The sequence below is a fragment of the Heterodontus francisci genome, chromosome 11, assembly GCF_036365525.1.
Source record: "Heterodontus francisci isolate sHetFra1 chromosome 11, sHetFra1.hap1, whole genome shotgun sequence".
NCBI lineage: Eukaryota > Metazoa > Chordata > Chondrichthyes > Heterodontiformes > Heterodontidae > Heterodontus > Heterodontus francisci.
Window position 1 is genome coordinate 43,967,279 of NC_090381.1, and position 19,491 is coordinate 43,986,769.

General features: G+C 42.9%; 1 protein-coding gene across 1 annotated transcript in view; it reads right to left on the reverse strand.

Annotated features, from left to right (window-relative positions):
* efhd1 (EF-hand domain family, member D1) overlaps positions 1-19,491 on the reverse strand; it is a 150,155-nt gene that overhangs the window by 7,171 nt on the left and 123,493 nt on the right. The window contains exon 2 of the mRNA XM_068042066.1: positions 17,358-17,505. Within this exon, the coding sequence (XP_067898167.1) occupies positions 17,358-17,505 (148 nt within the window). The remainder of the gene's footprint in view (positions 1-17,357; positions 17,506-19,491) is intronic.

Genomic DNA, 19,491 nt, shown 5'->3' on the forward strand with positions numbered 1-19,491 from the left:
ACAGCTGCCTGGGCTTCCCAGGCAGTTTTCCTGGATCCAAGATGTCCGCTTGCCACGTGTAAAATCTGCATGGAGAGGGGGGAGCGAAAGCCCTTAAGGGTCTTGATTGGCCTGGGGCGGGTAGGCTGTTTTTTGCGCCCCCGCCCTACGTAAAAGGGCGGCAGAGTCGGGCACAGGTCGGGAAAGCCTCTCTGAGCCTCCCACTCCATTTTACGCCACCATCCCGCTCATTGGAGTGGTGTAAAATTCCAGCCCATGAGTTAATTTCCTTGATTTTATCAGGATTGTTGTCATGACACAGTTGCATCAGAAATGGTGTCGAATGTGAGGCAGGGGAAATTTGTGGCCTCCCTCCCTTCATTGTTGCCCCTGGCATACTGCTGGGCTCCATTCATAGACTATTTTCCAAACTGTGATTCAGTACTATTCCCCGATCTTGTCAGTAAAGGAAACCAAGTGAATGCCATTAAGATACAAATTTTTCCCCAACGAGCAAGGGGCATATTAAAATAAGTTCTACAGCTTTTTCCCTTTCTTTGGGAGAAAAGCCTGGCCTCTTCTAGGAACTGTTCACCCCAGCACTATTTAAAAAAAAAAACAGGAGTTCAGTGAGAGGGGGAAACCCCAACCCCACCCTAGGACGTAGATCTACATCCCATTACTCCATGGTGCAGCATACTGTAGTATCCTTGATTGTGGCCCTTCAGCAAGACATTAGTTGGGATTGTGGCTTTGCTTTCGGTAGGGGGGGGGGGGCAAGAAAAAAAACAAGTTTGTATTTAACACTGCACTATGGTTTGTTTGCAAACCCAAAATAGAAAACAAAATGTAGCGCTGGTGTGCCAAGCTTTAAGGAAATTTTACAGCTGACATACAACTTTACAGTGGAATATGCATTTCCTTTGGAATTTAAATTAAATGAGTAACATTTGAAATAATGGCTTTCGCTGTTTCATGAGTCAATAATGCTCAGTGACTGAAGTCTGAACACAGACATTTGGGGAACCATTCTAAAAAAATCCAGATGGTTTTACTGTAATAAAACAACTCAGAACTTATAAAAAATGTACAAAGCAGGTACAATACATTTTAAACTGATCTTTTGAAGGCAAACCCAAGCACAGTCACATCACGGTAGTAATAGGGGAAAATCAAATCAGCATTTTAAATACATTGTGTACTTAAGAGACTTAACATTCATCAAAATGCTTACCATTCTGCTGGGTACCTTCTCTTCCCAATTATTTTCTCAGAAGAGCTTTTGCTTTTATAGAAAGACTTCCTGGTCTTCAATGTTTTGTGCACATGGATGAAAACAATGTATTTATTACATAATTTCACAGCCCTTATTCTGTGGCTTCCTTGCTTTGATGACCACATGCCTCAGGGATGGCCATTGCCTCATTGGCACTATGTAGGAACACAGACTTTACTCTTGAATCCAATTAGCCAAAGAATATATGCCTGCTGTTGCACACAAATTCCTCCCTCCTTTGTTTTCTGGGAATCTTGCAGCCTTACCTTGGTCACAGCGGAAAGATCAGCTGAAAGGAAATTTGCAGGAACTATACATGTGGGCAGAGATAGCTTATGCATTTTTCTCTAATCTACCCCTGTGCTTCAAGAACGAAGAGTCAAAGTGTTTCCACTTAATTATCAGCTTTAAGATCACCCACAATATAAGCAAACCAGCTATGATTCATTCAAAAGAAAAACTGAGTACAACACAATTTGATAAAGTATTAAAATGGGCCATTTATCTCTGCAATGTGCTTCAATGCATCAGAGCCAATGAAGAATAGGTTAAAAAATTAGCCTGTTTTTGGCACTATTTACTGTCACTTCCATGCAAATGAATCACCAATTAAGTTCTACATCAAACTAGACGGTGGCTTTCAAATTGCCACAATCAAGGATTGCTTTAGAACTAGTCATTCAAATTGCTATAAGTTGGATGCATTAAGCCTGGTTTTATTTTGCTATTCAGAATTTCTCTCAATTGGTACAACCACCGGCAAATTGCATTCTAGCCATGTCAAATAACCTACATAATAAGCAATACTCTATGATCCACAACAGCTTACATGATATTTCTGATTTAACCCTCCCCAGCACTAAAACCATATCATTTCTACAGTAGAGGGGAAAAAACAGCAGCATCCAAAAAATATGGCCAGTTTCCCAACCAATGTGAGAAAGGAAGTCAATGAATACCAATGGCTCCCAATACTCTCAGCAAGGACTCCAAATCACCACAGTACAGATTTGAAAAATGCCTCACAATTCTGATTAGTAGGCTTTCCTGGAAAGATACCTCTACCTTCATGAAAATAAATTGCGCTTTTCCATGTGCTCTGTGCCCAGCAAAATATCAAATGCCTTCACCGGTCATGGTAGGCTATAGTTAAACATATCCTCTCTTTTGTATTGGATTTCCAACCAAACCAACCTGTGTCTCAACTATATTAGACCAAGACTTTTAGTGTCCGCCTATTATTTCATGCAAATCAAAAGCAAGAAAGAAAGGATTGCATTTATATAGTGCCTTTCACAACCTCAGGAATTCCATAACGCTGAGGTACTTTCAAAGCATAACGACAGTTATAATTTAGGAAACGTGGCTGCCAATCTGTGCACAGCAGCCTCCCACAAACAGCAATGCGATAATGACCTGTTTTTGTGATGTTAATGAAAGAATCGATGTTGGCCAAGACACCAGAGATAACTATTTTGCTTTTCTTCGAAATAATGCTATTGGATCTTTCCACCCAAGAGGACAGTTGGTTTTAATGCCTCATTCAAAAGATAACACCTCTAACAGTGCAGCACTTCCTCGGTACCTTACTGGAGTGTCAGCCTAGATTTTTGTGTTCAAGTCTCTTTAGTAGGGGTGATCCTACAACCTTTTGACTCGAAGACATGAGTGCTACCAACTAAGGCATGGCTGACTCAGTTCAAAGAGTTCAATTCAGTGCACATATACTAAAGCGGAACAAGCAAGCATCAGAAAACAGATCCAAATACAAAAGAAAAGCTAACATCAACCAAAACTCTTTATTTAGTGAACCAGATTTGTGTTCAATATTTTTTAATTTGAAAATGTATCCATGTGACATTTATAACACTCCTTGACAAATTAACTAATTCAGAGCAAGATCTTTATTCTTTGTAACCTATACAATGTTGTAAATTCCTTGAAAGGACTACTCCTTTTCTGGGTGGTCAACTTAGAGTATGGTCTGGAGTATCAGTTACTAAATAACACCTTACTGGAAGTGGTTAGCAAATTCTGCTACCTAGGATGCATGGTGACAGACAATCTGTCACTTGATGCAGAGCTTGATACACGCATTGGGAAAGCAGCTACCACTTTTGGCCAACTTGCAAAATGGTATAATACCAAGCTGACCCTTAGGACCAAGCTGATGGTTTATAAGGCCTGTGCTCTCAGCACCTTGCTGTATGGCTGCGAAACATGGGCGACTTACAGTTACCAGGAAAAGTTCAATAATTTCCATCTTCACTGTCTGCAGTGCATTATGGGTATATCCTGGCAGGACAAATAAAAAAAATCACAAATGTGCCAGTCCTTTCAAAGGCAGAGCTCCCAAGTGTGTTGGCATTAATCAAACAGGCAGCTTCAGTGGATCGGACACGTCCGCAGGATGGAAGACAGTTGCATACCCAAGGACCTTGTGAATGGTGAGGTAGCTGGGGCCAGATAGCCAGTGGGGCACCCAAAACTCCACTTCAAGGATGCTTTCAAGTATGACATGAAGGCCCTAAATGTCAACTATCACACCTGGGACTGGCATGCACTATCACAATGACCAGTGTCTACAGCAGGTTGGCAATAGGAACCAATGCCGAAAACAACTCTCAGCATCACTTGGCAGCTTCACGTGCAGCACTTGTGGCAGAACCTGCCTCTCGAGGATTGGCGATCAACCATCAGCAAAAGGTGCACCAAGAGAAGACACCGCACCTAAATGGATTGTTTGCTGCATGTCCATCTTTCATAGATGGAAAGTGCCAACAGATCAGTTACTGAGTTGCATTACTCACTTCTGTTAATATTGTGGATCTTTCTAACTGGCTCCAGAATGCGAATTACAGCCACTTTCCTTTGAAATCTAAAGGCAGCCACCAATTTCTTTGCAATTAGGGAGAGGTTTGAAGGAAAACAGGGACAGAGTAGGAGCAATGGCTGAGGTGAAATCAGCAGCTGCATATGAATGCAATTTTTTTTGGATTGACTGCAAGCCTGACTATTTACAGAGCACATCTAGGCTGGATCTTGATCAGCCCCACTTTCCTCTAACCACCAGCCCACCCTAACAAAATCAGCAATAAAGGACGAGCCAGGGAAACCATTATATTTTGTTACCTACATTGCTCCAAAGAAAGTGTGAGCTCTAACCAAGATAATAAAATTTTTTGCTAAGAATGGAGCCCTTCTCTACTCTAGCCCTCCCTTTGTAACAGGGACAACTTTCTATGAGTAATACCACAGGAGGCAAGAGGATAACAGCATTGTTTAACAGGTTTGCCTCCACAACAGAAAAAAATGATTGGCTTACCAAACCACTTGCTCGATTTCACCACAACCAGGTATGGGCCCCAGTTGGACTGAGTAGGGAAGAATTTACGGCAAGCACAAGTGTGAAAGTGGTTGAGGCAAGCCCAAGTGAAGATATCACACCCTGCAGTTACACAAACTTTAAATTCTACACAAAGTATGTAATCAGATCATTTTAACAAATGACTAATTATTTTTAGACTGTCCAATTAAAAAAACACACAGGAGCTAACCATATCATAATATTACATCCTGTCAAAGTCGTGGCAAAATTATACAGTTCATTTCAAAAGCTACTTCTCCAACTGTGCAGTTTTATGTAGGAATATCCAGTTACTTTCTTATACTCCCACAAAACATTATTGCTGTTCAGTTTTGCCAAGGTCAAGCCATTGTAAACAGTGACAGATTGCAAATTTACAGGAATCAGTGTCCATGAGATACACAGAAAGTAGCTACTTTCCAACCTCCCCTCCCCCACCCCCACCCCACCCCCACAGTATCAAGATGTCTCTTTCACTACATTGATGCAGAGAATTGTAGATTTCTTAATCTGGCAGTAGGAATATCTCATCCATATATTGGAATCACACTTGGAACTAAAGAAAGACAAAAATGTTACCTCCACATGGGTTGTCCAGGATCTACAATAAACTAGCTTTGTGGGGAAAAAAATTTTATCTTTTCAATCAGCTACTTTCCTGCTATGTCAGTTTTCTTGGTGATCTAAGAAAGCATCTCCAACAGTGAAGATATCACTTCACCAGGAAGGAGCAGGATCTTTCCTTAAACATTCAGATCAGGCTGTGACCAAGTCATTGGGCCTAGCTGCAATTGCAAGTTTAACCAAAGACATGGTGGCTTTCCTGCCAGGACAATCTAGTGGCAAGCTGATCTGAGGAGAGAATTAGGTCCAGAAAATTAAAGTACTTAAAACAAATATATAATACATATTTTCCTCTGGACCAGAAGGAGCAGGAATGTTCCTCCAGATGCCACAAGAAAACCTCCCTCCCAATCCCTGCCATAGATGGATACCATTCCTTCAGGTCCACAGTGGCATTCTCCTGGTGGCCAAAATCCCCAGGTTCAGGTGGGAAACTGATAAGGTCCAGAGAGTTGTAAACTTCCAGGCCTCACAGAGGAGGGCTGGGTGGTTTGCTGTCCATCTCAGGACCCGCCATCGTGACTCCTGCCAGGAGCTAAGATCGGAGGTTCTGGTAGGATTCTTAAACCTGCCAGGGTGAAAGGGTGTTAGTGTGTGTGAGGTGTTAAAACATCAAAAAAAAATCAGGAAGTGTCAGGAAGCTGGCAGAAAACCGCCACTTCCACATTTAACTTATGCGCGTTAGTGAGCACATGAGAATCTACCTGGGGCAGGTGGGACTGCAACTAACATATGCTGAAAGCCAAATGACTATGGACAGAAAATGCTGGTAATTCAGAAGAGTTCTGATACAAGGTCTTAGACAAGAATAGTTGGGCAGAATTTTTGTTTTGGGATCAGAACCCCAATGTTGGGACCACTTCCAGGACCTGTCCCTGCATTGCGTCAGTGCCTGATGCTCAATGTGATTTTTAATGAGCAAGCCAATTAGGGGACAGAGTGCTCACTTACCTCCAATTAAGGATGGAGGGCGGGCTTCCGAGGCTGGAAGACCTATAGGAGGCCCTCCAGCAATGACACATCAGCAGCCCCACAGTCAGAGGTGGGAGCTGCCGATATAGGTAGGTAAAAGAAATGGCACTTCAAAATGGAGACACCCTCTGAAGACTTAAAAACATTTTTTTTTTAAAAAACAGGCCACAGCTGCCAGGCTGTCCTCGTGCAGGGGGGAAACTATCTGCTGCCAATATGCTGGGTCCATTCGTTGTCTTGTAGGCAGGTAGCTGTCAGCAACCCTGTACTGACTTTTATTTTAACAATTTCATGGAATGAGAGCATCACTGGCCAGGCCATTCCCAATTGCCCTTGAGAAGGTGGTGGTGAGTCGCTTTCTTGAGCTGCTGCAGTCCATGTGGTATAGGTAGACCAACAGTTCTGTTACGATGGGAGTTCCAGGTTTTTGACCCAGTGACAGTGAAGGAAGGGCGATATAGTTCTAAGTCAGGATGGTGAGACTTGGAGAGGAAATTGGAGATGGTAGTATTTCCATGTGTCTGCTGCCCTTGGTCCTTCTAAGTGGTAGAGATACCTGCACCTCCAACTAGAGTCAGCAGTTGGAGACAAGGGCTACCCTCTAAGGATATGGCTGATGACACCTGTGAGGAGCCCTAAGCTCTGATGCCCAGGAACAGTACAACCAAAGCCACATGAAGACTATAATACAAGAGTGGTCATTGAGCAGGTCATTGGGATTCTAAAGATGTGATTCAGGTGCCTGGTCATATCTTGGGTTTGTGGGGGGGGGCATCTTTCAGTATGCACCAGCAAGGGTGTATAGAATAATAGTGGTCTGCTGAGCTTGAAACAACATAGTGCAGCAGAGGGGACTGGAACTGCAGGAGGAAGGTGGTGATCACTCTGCATCTTCCGAGGAGGAGGAGCCTCATATGACTAGGGTTCCTGAAGTTCCAAACTTAGCTGCCAGGGATGCAGGGGACTGACTCATTCAGGGATGCTTCAGCTGATATGAGGCAGTGTAGTCATCTGGCAGACCACTGCTGAACCCACTTTGCCTAGTCCCAGCCCCCAGTACAAAGCAGTCCCACAATCAACAATCCATCCCTCTCAGTGGCACCCATTGTGCATCATCTACTCTTGTAATACCATTTTCTTTAAGGCTGGATGCAACTTGCAGGTGACAAACAACAATGGGAATGGACTGGACAATGAAGCTTTGAAATAAAGTTTTTGGTGCTTAAACATTGACAATAAAAGTGACAATTTAACAAACTACTGAACACCCAAGTGAATTCTCCTTTGTACAACTGCAAAGACTTTCTCTTCCTTTTCCTAATACTCCTACCAGGTGCTACCCCTGTGGCTTCAGCAGAGCTAGAGGCTGGTGCTTGTTCCTCTGCTCTGACTACTGAGAAATTCGTGGCAAATATCCTCTGGGTTTTGGAGCCCTGAGGATCCTCCACCTGCGTAGGAACAGACTTGGCTAATAGAACAGGAGGCAGAATGTGGGGCTCCAGCTGAAGGGGCTTGGAGTGGGGCTGCTTTGGACTAGCCCAGACTTCCATGCCCCCTTTCTCTATTTTCCATCTCATGGCCCACCTGCACTTCCCTGCGAGGCAAGAGCTGAAGAGTGCTTTGCTCCACTTCAGTGAGGCACGAATGGCCAAGGCGAAGGTTTCCTCCATCCTATTTAAGCTGGCAGGCTGAGTGCTGGCCATTGGTCAAGGTCAAACATGCACTCAGTTTTTACCGCATCTGATGCTCCATGGAGGTGGACATCAGTGCAAAGGCCTGAGACATCATGGCACTCATGGTAGAGATGGACTCCTCCAATTCCTCTACAATCGTGCACAGTGAACTTGGAAATGCTGTTCACACATTTTCTGCTGCTACTCCAGAATAGTCCTCTTCCTCGATGACCCTCAAGGCTCAGCATGTGTCCAGCTGAGCAGAGCTTAGAGGGTCCAGCGTTTGAAACGGACACTCCACTACTGTCCCAGTCTGCAACACCTGCTCCTATATTCTTGAGTTTAGAAGAATGAGGGGTGATTCAATTGAGGCATACAAGATTCTGAACGGGCTTGATAGGGTAGAAGCTGAGAGATTCTTTCCGCTGGTCTGGGAATCTAGAATACGGGGGCACAGTCTCAGGATAAGGGGCCGATCATTCAGGACTGAGATGAAGAGAAATTACTTCACTCAAAGGGTTGTGAATCTTTGGAATTCTCTACTCTGAGGGTTGTGGATGCTCCAATGTTTAATACATTTAAGGCTGGGATAGATAGATTTTTGGTCTGGCAGGGAATCAAGGGTGAGGAGGAGTGGACAGGAAAGTGGAATTGAAACCCAAGATCAGCTATGATCATATTGAATGGCGGAGCAGGCATGGTGGACCATATGATCTACTTCTGCTCCTATATGTGTTATTGTATTCCTGCTATCTTGTGATGTGTGGTGCACCATGTGATACTGTAACTACCTGTCTTGGAGGCCCCTCCAAGGTGTGTATATGTGAACTGGTGGACGGTGCTTATGAGTCATGTGATGGTGCTTCCTCAGAGTGCGTGATCTCCTTTGAGGAGTCTTCCTCCTCCTCCGACACCTGCTTCTGTATGATGCTTGAAGTACCTGTGGGAGATGAAAGTCATGAATTAGAACTGACAAGATGAAAGGGTTCAAAGACAACATCGTGATCATCATCATATTTCAGTTGCTGCTGATATCAAGTCAACATGAGTGTATGCCATGTGACATCCAATTTATTCACCAGTTAGCCATGCATTCAGAGATGCTGTTCATCTCTGTTGTAGTGGTCAGTGTGATTTTACTGGATGGCCATGACCAAAATTCCAACCCCCCCCAACCCCAGTTCTCTGCTTCTTCCTGGTGTTCAGCACTCTCCTCCTGCAAGGAGAGAAATAAGAGAATTACGAGTGTCAGAAATGGAATGTGCTGAGAGGATGGAATGACATTTGTGGAGGGTGACTGTGAGAGGTGGGTGTGAGATGGCAATAAGATGAGGGCAAGTGTAAGTAGTAGCTGTTCAGATGGGATGCAAGAAGATACCTCAAAAGGCAATAATGGGTGGACCTGCAAGATATGTTGGTTTGAGGAGTGCAGGAGAAAGCTGGGGAAGTCACAGTGAGGAGGTTGGCATGCCAGTCACCTTTCATACCCTGATGAGTTCATTGAACCTCTTGCAGCACTGTATCCAGGAGGGGCCAGCACAGACACGATGGATCAAATGGCCTTCTTTGCCGTAACGATTCTATGTTTCTACAATTCTATGAGCGAGAGATGACACTTCTTGCTCACTTTCTCAGCGACTTCCAGCCATGCTTGCTTTGTTTCCAAGGCAGGCTTTGTAATATTACTTGTTCCTTTGGTGTATGAACCATGTTAAGACTCATAGGACTACAAGTAACATTGAAAGAAAATATGGGTTTTTATTTTACTTTAACTAGAACATATGTTTACAAACAGTTACTGTATGAGCCACATCTAAACACATCTCACTCTGTCGGGCTACACCCACAACTCCTTGGCCATGTGCGGCATGACATCACTTCCTCCGGTGACCTTCACTTACAACTTCTTAAGGTGGTCCGTGCTTAAGGTCATCCCACAGCACCCCACCTTTTTCCAAAGATAAAAACATCCGTACAATATACAATGATGTTGTGCTTCAGACTAGTGATACATGATTAAAACAGAACGTTATTTACAACTGAGTAAATTTAATACCCTATAAAACGTTGAGGAGGTTTGCTTATTCGTTCTGATCTTGTTATCATAAACCTCTTCCTGGAGCTGAGCTCATCTTGATGACTCTTCTGATTCTCTGGTGACTCAGAACTCTGGGTTAGCATGTTACTCCTCTATGCTTGTACCTCTGTACGTTCATCTTCAGACTTCGTCTTTGAACGTTTCCGTGATGCCACAGGGCTGTCACATGCACTGTTGATGTACAGGTCTGAGTTGACTTCGGTTCCATCTGAGAATCATACCATTGTGTGTCTGGACCTCGTATGGTCGCATATCCTAGCAACCTCTGAAAAATGCCAAGTTCCTGACGCATGATTCTGTCCTACTTGCAATCAAGCTAATTCTGCTCCTGCTTGCCGGTCATTCGATGCCTTCATCTTTCCTCATTTAGAAAGCTTAGAAAAATGATAATGGGCAACATCACGGGCTACCCCTCTGGCCCCGGGTACTTGCTGTAATGAAATGAAGCCTGAGAAGAGACACTCCCGGTCATATCGCCTAGTCGTGTCAAGATTCCCAACCTTTGTGTCCTCCTTTACATGGAGCAATCCAATACTCTTGACCTGGATATTTTGTACCATCGTCATTGCATTACTGTCTTCATGTATTGTGACGATTCATAAACCTCGGCATATTGGATGTCCTGCGACAGCTGCTCCAGTTGTGTCTACAATATAAAACATTTGTGGTAGCAATTGGAGCTCCCAGAGCTGCACTGTAAGGTTATAGTTCCAACACACTTGATTGGAAAACTATTGTAGGGAGTCAGCCTAGCCATGCTGAGTCATACTATATATTCCCATTTCTTTAAATACATGCCTTCAGCATGTGGATGGACAGAATATTTGCATTTGCTCCGGTGTCAATTTTTACTGAACTTATGCCTGCCACTCTTCCGTGGACATATAATCCTGATCACGGCAAATGTCTCAGATTGCGTGATAGCATTGACATGATGATCCAAATTAACTATGGGAAATGCTTGCCCGCTGTTCCCATGAGTGCATTCTTCATCCGTGCCCTCCTGACAATCTGTCTCTCTGCTGACCTTATATACTTCCTTGGGCTTTTGCTGTGTGTTGGCATTCCTTTTGTTGCATTTGCCATCCTGTCTTGGAGAAGTTCTTTCTGCATTTGATCTGCCACCATTCCTGTGTGCAGTATCTAAGCTAGGCCTTCTGCTCTGCCCTGCCTAATGTGTTCACATGCTACAAGCTTTGCACTGGCCCTGGTACACCAGGCAACTGTGAATCAGGTGAGTCAGGCCACATTTGTTACCATACCAATTGTCGCAGCTGACCCAATGCTTGTAACTGTTGGAACCCAGCCATGATGGTTTCAAGTGTCCTTCCATTATTAATTATTGCAATTATGGTGTGTCCTTTCTCTTTTTCTAGCAGGTCTTTATGAAAGGTTTTAGTTTTTCTCCTTGGATTAATACTCCAGGTCATTTAAACAAAGTGTCACCACCACTCAAGGTTTTCCATGTTGCTCCATGGCTGACGAGTTTGATACCAGTTGATTCAGCGATTAAGCACACTCCCACATTAATTCTTTACAAAGAATATGGTGGCTCATTTCCTTTGGCTCAATTGAAAACTAATGATGACAGCAGGATTGCTCACTGCATTACTTTATTAAAGAAAGGCCAACTTTTGTCCCAGGGGTAAATATACATCTGTTTCAAAATGAATCATTACCAACACTGTAGACAGCTTCAGCTGTTACATATGTTGTTATTCTGCAATTCCTTAATATGAAGATACATTTTACTCGTGCTGCCAATGAAAGGGTTTTTACAGAATGAATTCCACACCCAAGAGGTCAAGGGTATAATCAAAAGAAAAGGATGAGCTTGAAAGAAGATTTAAAAAAAAACACACAGGAATTAAAATCTACATAGTTTTATACCACACTTCTAGAATTGAACAATTAATCGCACTTAGTTTAGGGTAATAGGTCTGCAGACACAAGATCCTGAAAGTAAATGCAAACTGGACACGGACTTCTGTACTCATCATGAAAACAATGCAATTTCAGAATTTACTTCACAAATACTCCATTATGAAAAGGTCCCAAAACAGTTGTTGAGTAGTACAGTTCAAGTCCTTCAAATCGGGAAAGGATAGGTGAAAGCCATCAAGAAAAAGTGGTTAGCACCGCAGCCTCACAGCTCCAGGGACCCGGGTTCGATTCCAGGTACTGCCTGTGTGGAGTTTGCAAGTTCTCCCTGTGTCTGCGTGGGTTTTCTCCGGGTGCTCCGGTTTCCTCCCACAAGCCAAAAGACTTGCAGGTTGATAGGTAAATTGGCCATTATAAATTGTCACTAGTGTAGGTAGGTGGTAGGGAAATATAGGGACAGGTGGGGATGTTTGGTAGGAATATGGGATTAGTGTAGGATTAGTATAAATGGGTGGTTGATGTTCGGCACAGACTCGGTGGGCCGAAGGGCCTGTTTCAGTGCTGTATCTCTAATAAAAAAAAAAGCAAACTGCCCAAACTTCTATTTATTCTACAAAAGGAATGAAAAGAAAAAGAAACAGAGTTCTGATGAAAGTTAACGTTTCAGGTCCGTGTGACCTCTTATTTTTTCCACAGGTGGTACCGGAGTATTTTCAGCATTTTCGCTTTTGTTTATATTTTTTCTACCCAATCCATCCAAAAAGAATTTGTGGTTTCATGTATTCTAGAAAACCATGGAAAGCTTGCTGTAGTGAAATTGTAAACCAGCTAATAATGAATGGATTTGCAATTACTATATTTAATGTATAGAGGAAATCTTCTTCCTCATGTGGCTTACAATTTAGCTCAGTGGAACCATATGTCTTCAGTTTTCCAGGCAACACAATTTCCCATAGGAGATTGAAAACAAATGTTTTTATTAAACCACTCAAACAACCTCCAGTGGAGTGGAAGTAGTAACTAGCTGAATGAACAGTGCCCTTGAGATTCCATAGCTAGGATCCAAGAGGAGCTATCTGAAGAGACCTCAGGACAAGGAAGTGGGTTGGAGGACAGCCATATGCAGAATTTCTTTGAAAATTAAACTGTACTAGAACTGGTAATCTGGAGCATGACCAGAAGATATATTCAAGATGTGCACTGAAGCCCACTTTGCTGTAGCATTCGAAAAACAATTGTGTAGATACTTTGGTGTGTAACCAGTGCTTTGTGTGCATGATTTTTAAAATTTCTATTTGGGTGTCTTTTCCAGTTTACGGACAAACCCAAGTGAGCTACAGTCCACATAGATCCTACGTCAGTTACCAGCCTTGGCACAAATGGTAGTACTCCTCTATGTCATAAGGGGAGGAAAGGGGGGGGGGGAAAGAGAGCGAGAGAGGGGGGAGAAAGAGAGAGAGAGAGAGAGAGAGAGAGGAGGGGGAGAGAGGGAGGGGAGAAAGAGAGAGAGAGAGGAGGGGGAGAGAGAGAGGGGAGAAAAAGAGAGAGAGAGAGAGAGAGAGGGGAGGGGAGAGAGGGAGGGGAGAAATAAAGGGAGGGGAGAGAGAGAGGAGAAAGAAAGAGAGAGGGAGAGGGAGAGAGGGGGGGAGAGGGAGAGAGGGGGGGAGAGAGAGAGAGAGAGAGGGGAGAGAGTGAGGGAGGGGCGAGAGAGAGGGGAGTGAGAGAAAGAGAGAGAGATGGGGGGGAGAGGGGGGAGGAGGAGCAAGCGAGGGAGAGAGGGGAGAGAGAGAGAGAGAGCGAGCGTGGAAAGTGGGGGGTGAGGGGAGACAGGGTGGGAAGGGTATGGGCAAGGTAGGGGGGGTGACAAGGTGGAAGAGGGGAGGGAGGTAGAGAGGGAGGGCGGTTGAGAGTGGGAGGGAGAGGAGGGAAGGAACAAGGGAGGGAATGCTTGAAGCTTAGTTACTAACGGTGTCTCATAAGGATCAGTTTAAGGACCTTTCCTCTTTGCTATCTATATCAACGATCTTGATGAATGATCTGCAAGTTTGTGGATAATATAAAGACTTATTTTTTGTTTTACATGTGTTGGGTCTGTGGAAGAGACTAAACAACTGCAAACAGATCTCAATGTGTTGGGGAATGGGGCTGCATTTGACAAATGGCATTCAATTTAAAGTACAGTGTTATGCATGTGGGTAGGATCATAGCTAATCTAAACATACTTAGACATTACAGTGAACAGGGACATTATTTCAGATAGATACATTGGGGAAGAAAAAGGGTCTATACAAGTTAGACAAGAAATAGGTCTGATGTTAAGTGCTTCTTCTTATCTCAAAGAATAGTAGACCCAAGGAATAAGTTGCCAACTTGTGCAATGAGTGCTGATTTACTGTATACCTTCAAGAGAGAGTGGAACTGTTTCCTGGCTGCTGTAAAGATCACATCATACAAGAAGTAGGTACCAAATATCAGTGAGTCTGGTCCCTGGACTAGGTTTGATTGCCTACACCCTACAGGGATCAATTTTTTTCCTAATTGACCTTGGGATTTTGATCTAGTTTTAAAAAATCTCTCGCAGGAGACTACATGTTACTTATAGGGTTAGGAGTCTCAAAGTAATGATCAAGGCATCACAACTGCAGAAGACAGGCTAGATGGAGTCATAGAGTTATTTATGGCACAGAAGGAGGCCATTCAGCCCATCAAGTCCATGCCGGCTCTCCACGGAGTTATGCAGTCAGCCCCACTCCCCAGCTCGATCCCCGTAGCTTTGCAAGTCTATAAATGGACCAGATGGTCTTTTCCTGTCTAATATTTTCATGTGTTCTGATGTCATTACTGCATCCAGGATTTCCAATGGGAGTTTTTAAATCACTTGATCTCTCATCTCCAACTGCACCGCCCCACATTTCCGCTGTTTGCCTTCCCATGTCAATGGAAAGCAAACAGACTGTTGTTCAATTGGATGATTCTTGACCATCAGGCAGTCTTCCCCCACCACCACCCCACCTTGCCATCTCCAGTTTTTAAAAAAATAATTAACAAAAGAAAGTGTTCAAAAGGAAAAAGTAAACTATTTGAATGCCCCTATGGCTTTTCTCCTGTGTTGCTCAGAGGAGTGTCCCGGTAATTGATTTCTGGAGACTCTAGGACATTCCACGAAAGTTGGCAATCCGAGCTTCATCCAAGGCTCAGGAAATAGATGAAGTGCAAGAAAAAATGCTACTCAAAATATGATGCGTAATCCAGTTTATCAAGACAAAATCTGATATATATTATCAGCATCTTTCACTATTCTTGGCTTCCAGCTACATTTTTCCTCCACAGCCAGATTTAGAAAAACTTTCTGGCAAGGGCAAAAATCATCCTTTATCAAGGCCACATGGCAATATGGCGAGGCAATCTTTTGAGAGTTTGTTCTTAATAAACAAACATTGAGATTTTCTCCTTTTCCTTAACTCTATTATAATTAATTGTCTAATTGCCATTTTACTACTGACATTAAAAATGCCAATTAGACAACATCAGTTATATTGGGAAAAATCAAATAGAATACAAGTCATCACTGATCTGCTAAGCCATTTGCTGCATTGTATAGTGTAATTAACAAATTACCTTCAGAGGGAGGGAAGGACGCATGCAGGTGTGTGATGCCAACTTAGTGCTGAAGCAGTTTACAAGTTATCTTGGAGAGAATCAGCACTGACAGTCATAATGTAATTGGTGATCATAAGTAGATGAAATACATAACAAATTGGTCAAGATAACCAGTTTTAAAGACGCATCTTCATTAAATTCAGCATACTTTGTTCTGGTATTCTACCAAATTAACTCCCCTAGGATGAGAAAAGGCCATAAACCCATAAAACTCAACCAATTCTTTTGATCAAATAGTCATATACCAGCCCTCCCTTCTCCCCCTTCCCCCAGAGGAAAAAGAAATGCCCTGTAGCCTATTCAGGTGTCCTATTAAATAAATCTTTTGACCACTCATGGGTTATCATTCTAGCCCCAGTACAAAGTAGCAAAGACTGCATTAAAATACCCCCACATCAGCCTGTTGATGTGCTGAAACGATGCAAAACTAGTGAGAGCATGAAGTAAAGGGGCTGGACTTCGCAATTACATTTTTAAATAATCTATACACTGTGCAATATTAACTGATTTGCACCAAAGATTATGGGCTCCAAATCCAGGCAAATAGTACAATTGATCAGAACTTGCAAGTTCTAACAACTTATACTAGCAGAAGAGCAGTCTGCATGAACTGCTTCAATGAGCACACATATTTCATAATAATTAGAGATCACACACATTCCCCGGACAACGTTACATTTGTTGGCTTTAACATGATGCAGGCAGGCAGTATAATTTTAAGAAAGGACTCCAACATTGTTTGGAACTCACTGCATTACAGACAGCAGTCAGTCATGGCAAATATTTATGCGGGACTTCCAATTATGGTGCTGTTTGGATCTTTTTACTTTGGCTCTGTAGCTTCAGAATCAGCGCAAAAAAAGACTATGGTGCAGTACAAATAAGGTATAGAAATTGCTCTATCCCCTCTCTAACTGACTGAACAAACACTATAGGGATTTAGTCACTTCATATTAAATAGATTCCTTGCTTAAAAATATTCAAACTGTTGATCCTTTTCCTAGACTGACTGAGCTGTAACATTGCTGACTGAACAGTTATACATTTTTGCTTTAATTTGGTGTTGTAAACACACAGTACATCAAAATGAGCCCCATCAAGTCACAAGAATGTCACCTGATACAACTGATATCCCTTCCGCAATATTTGATGAATCTAAGAAACATCGTGCAAGCTTTGCTAAAATCAATAATTACTGTATCCCCCAGCCGACTCGGGTTTTTACCATGTGAAGTATTTTTAGTACCTCGATTGAAATGCAAGCAATTCTATAGCTATAACCTGAGGGGGCAGGGAGCATCTTCCAAGGTAGATGTAGTACGGTTGAATTTTGGGTTCAAAAGGCACATTGAAAATTTTTTGCCACACATTTTGTTTGGATTACAACACTGAGACTTCAGTATTCAGGAAAGTTCCCTCTAGGTATTCACTATCAGTCTTGTTAACAACAGGTGGTTGGCAAACATGTGTTTCCTCATTAACCCCCCATCCCAACCTTCCACTAGTTACTGTGTCCCTCTACCCCAAAAGTATAATTTTCCCTCTCAACTCAGTGGAAGTCACTAAGTTGAGAACCTGGATCTCCCTGAATAAACTTTCCACTTTAAGCTGGTTTCCACATTAAATACTTGGACTAGTTTGCAAGATAGGGCAGACATAATAACCGTATGTTACTGTATGCATGGATTGAACATGCACTATAATGAATTGCTAATACACTATTGCGGAGCAGTACAAATGCTCATTGTATGTTGTTACAAACAATTCAAAAGTGCAGGTGTGGAAAACAAACTTGTCACAATAATTTCCATATTTCCATATTCTTACCTCTCTGAAATTCAGCTTCCCATCAAAATCCTCATCTACTTCTTTGATCATGTTTTTCAGGCCAATGTGAGTCTGAGGGGCTCCAAGTTTCTCCATCATCAACTTTAGTTCCATCAAGTCAATGAAGCCATCCTTCCCAGAGTCATAGCTGCAGAGGTTACAGGAATCAACAATGTGTTAGACATAGAAAAAGGCAACCTTGCATGTTTGGGGGAAGGGAAGAAAAAGAGAGTTATGAAAACAGAGATGGAGAAAAATAAGAACATTAAACCAAATTATCTGCTATTTCAGAGTTATTAATTTCCTAGTCAAGTTTGTCATTGCTCAGCGATAGAATTTGAAATCCAAAAGAACACTTGCTTACCCATCCATTGCAGTATTGGATTTATATTAAAAACCTTACCATAAGAATTAACATTTATTGAAGATACTCCCAAATAGGAAACAAAAAGCGTGAAGATACTAAACAATTACGGTTTTCTAACAAGCATTTTAACAAAAGAGGGGAAGTCATGAAAAGATGATAAACTAGCATTATGAGGAAAGAATATTTCTACAGGATCAGAGAAAGTGGAGGAGATTTAAGAGGTTAACATTTTTATAGTGTTTCCTTATTCACTTTATTACTTCTGTTGACTTAAATTATAAAAATGGTCAATTTAAAAATCAGAGAAGTTAGGGAAACATTTCTTTACAAAGGATTGTTGGAGCATAGAATACTCCGCCATGGGAGTACAATTAGAGACATGGCATCTTCAAGATAAATTGATAAATATTTGAAGCAGGGTGGTGCAGTGGTTAGCACCGCAGCCTCACAACTCCAGCGACCTGGGTTCAGTTCTGGGTACTATCTGTGCGGAGTTTGTAAGTTCTCCCTGTGACTGCGTGGGTTTCCACCGGGTGCTCCAGTTTCCTCCCACAGCCAAAGACATGCAGGTTGATAGGTAAATTGGCCATTGTAAATTGCCCCTAGTGTAGGTAGGTGGTAGGAGAATTGAGGGAAGGTGGGGATGTGGTAGGGAATATGGGATTAATGTAGGATTAGTATAAATGGGTGGTTATTGGTCAGCACAGACTTGGTGGGTTGAAGGGCCTGTTTCAGTGCTGTATCTCTCTATGAGAAAAAGGGAACTACAAAGATATGGGCTGAGATTTTACCCTAGGCGGACAGGAGCTGTCCGTTAACCTGTTTCCGCCTGGCCTGGGGATCCTACCGGTATTTTGTGGGTCCCCGGGCTTTAATTAGTCTGAGGCGGGGCTTTCACCCTCTTTAGGTAGGAAGTCCTGCCTAATAGTGCTCCCGGCCAATCAGCTGGCCAGCAGCTCTCTGTCCCAGCAGCGCCACCAGGAGTGGTGGCCACTGCTGGGACTGCACCCAGCATCGCGATGATGATGTTGGGGAACCCTGGAACGTAGGTAAGTTTTTGTTGCCTCGCCAGGGTGATGGGTCAGTGCCTGATCATGAGGGCCCACCACAGGCCGTCAGAAAGCCACCTGCTTTTGTCAGGAGACTTTTCTTGGGTCTAGGATGCCTGCTTGCCATGCATAAAATCCACGTGGAGGTGGACGAAGGCCCTTAAGTGGCTGTTAACTGGCCTGGGGCGGGTGAGCCATTTTTCGCTGCTGCCACCCTGCGTAAAGTGGTGGCAGAGGCAGAAGTGGGTTGGGAAGGGCCCCCGGAGCCTCCCGCTCCATTTTATGCCAACCCCCAGCTCTTTGTGGGGCCGTAAAATTCAGCCTATGGAGAGAGAGAGCACAGCAGTGGGATTAATTTGTGGATTGTTCCGGGGAGGGAAGGAGAGAGAGAGAGAGAAAAAGAGAAATTAACCAGATGCCAAGATTTGCAACAATGAATTGCCTTTCTTTATGAGACTGCTTCCCTTTTGCACTATCCCTATTATAAACAATGAGAATTAATTACAAAAATAAAGGGGGAAAGCAAACAAATTATAATCAACTTTTTAAAATATGAAACTGGGAAACTTGTACAAATTGTATAGCTCTTACTATTATTGAAACAGCTCAGATTTGCCTGTCCAAATAACTGAGACTGATAGTGCATAAATAATAGCAAGCATTGATGGTTCAGCAATTTCAAGCATATGGGACAGATGTGTGGTTAAACTCTATCCAA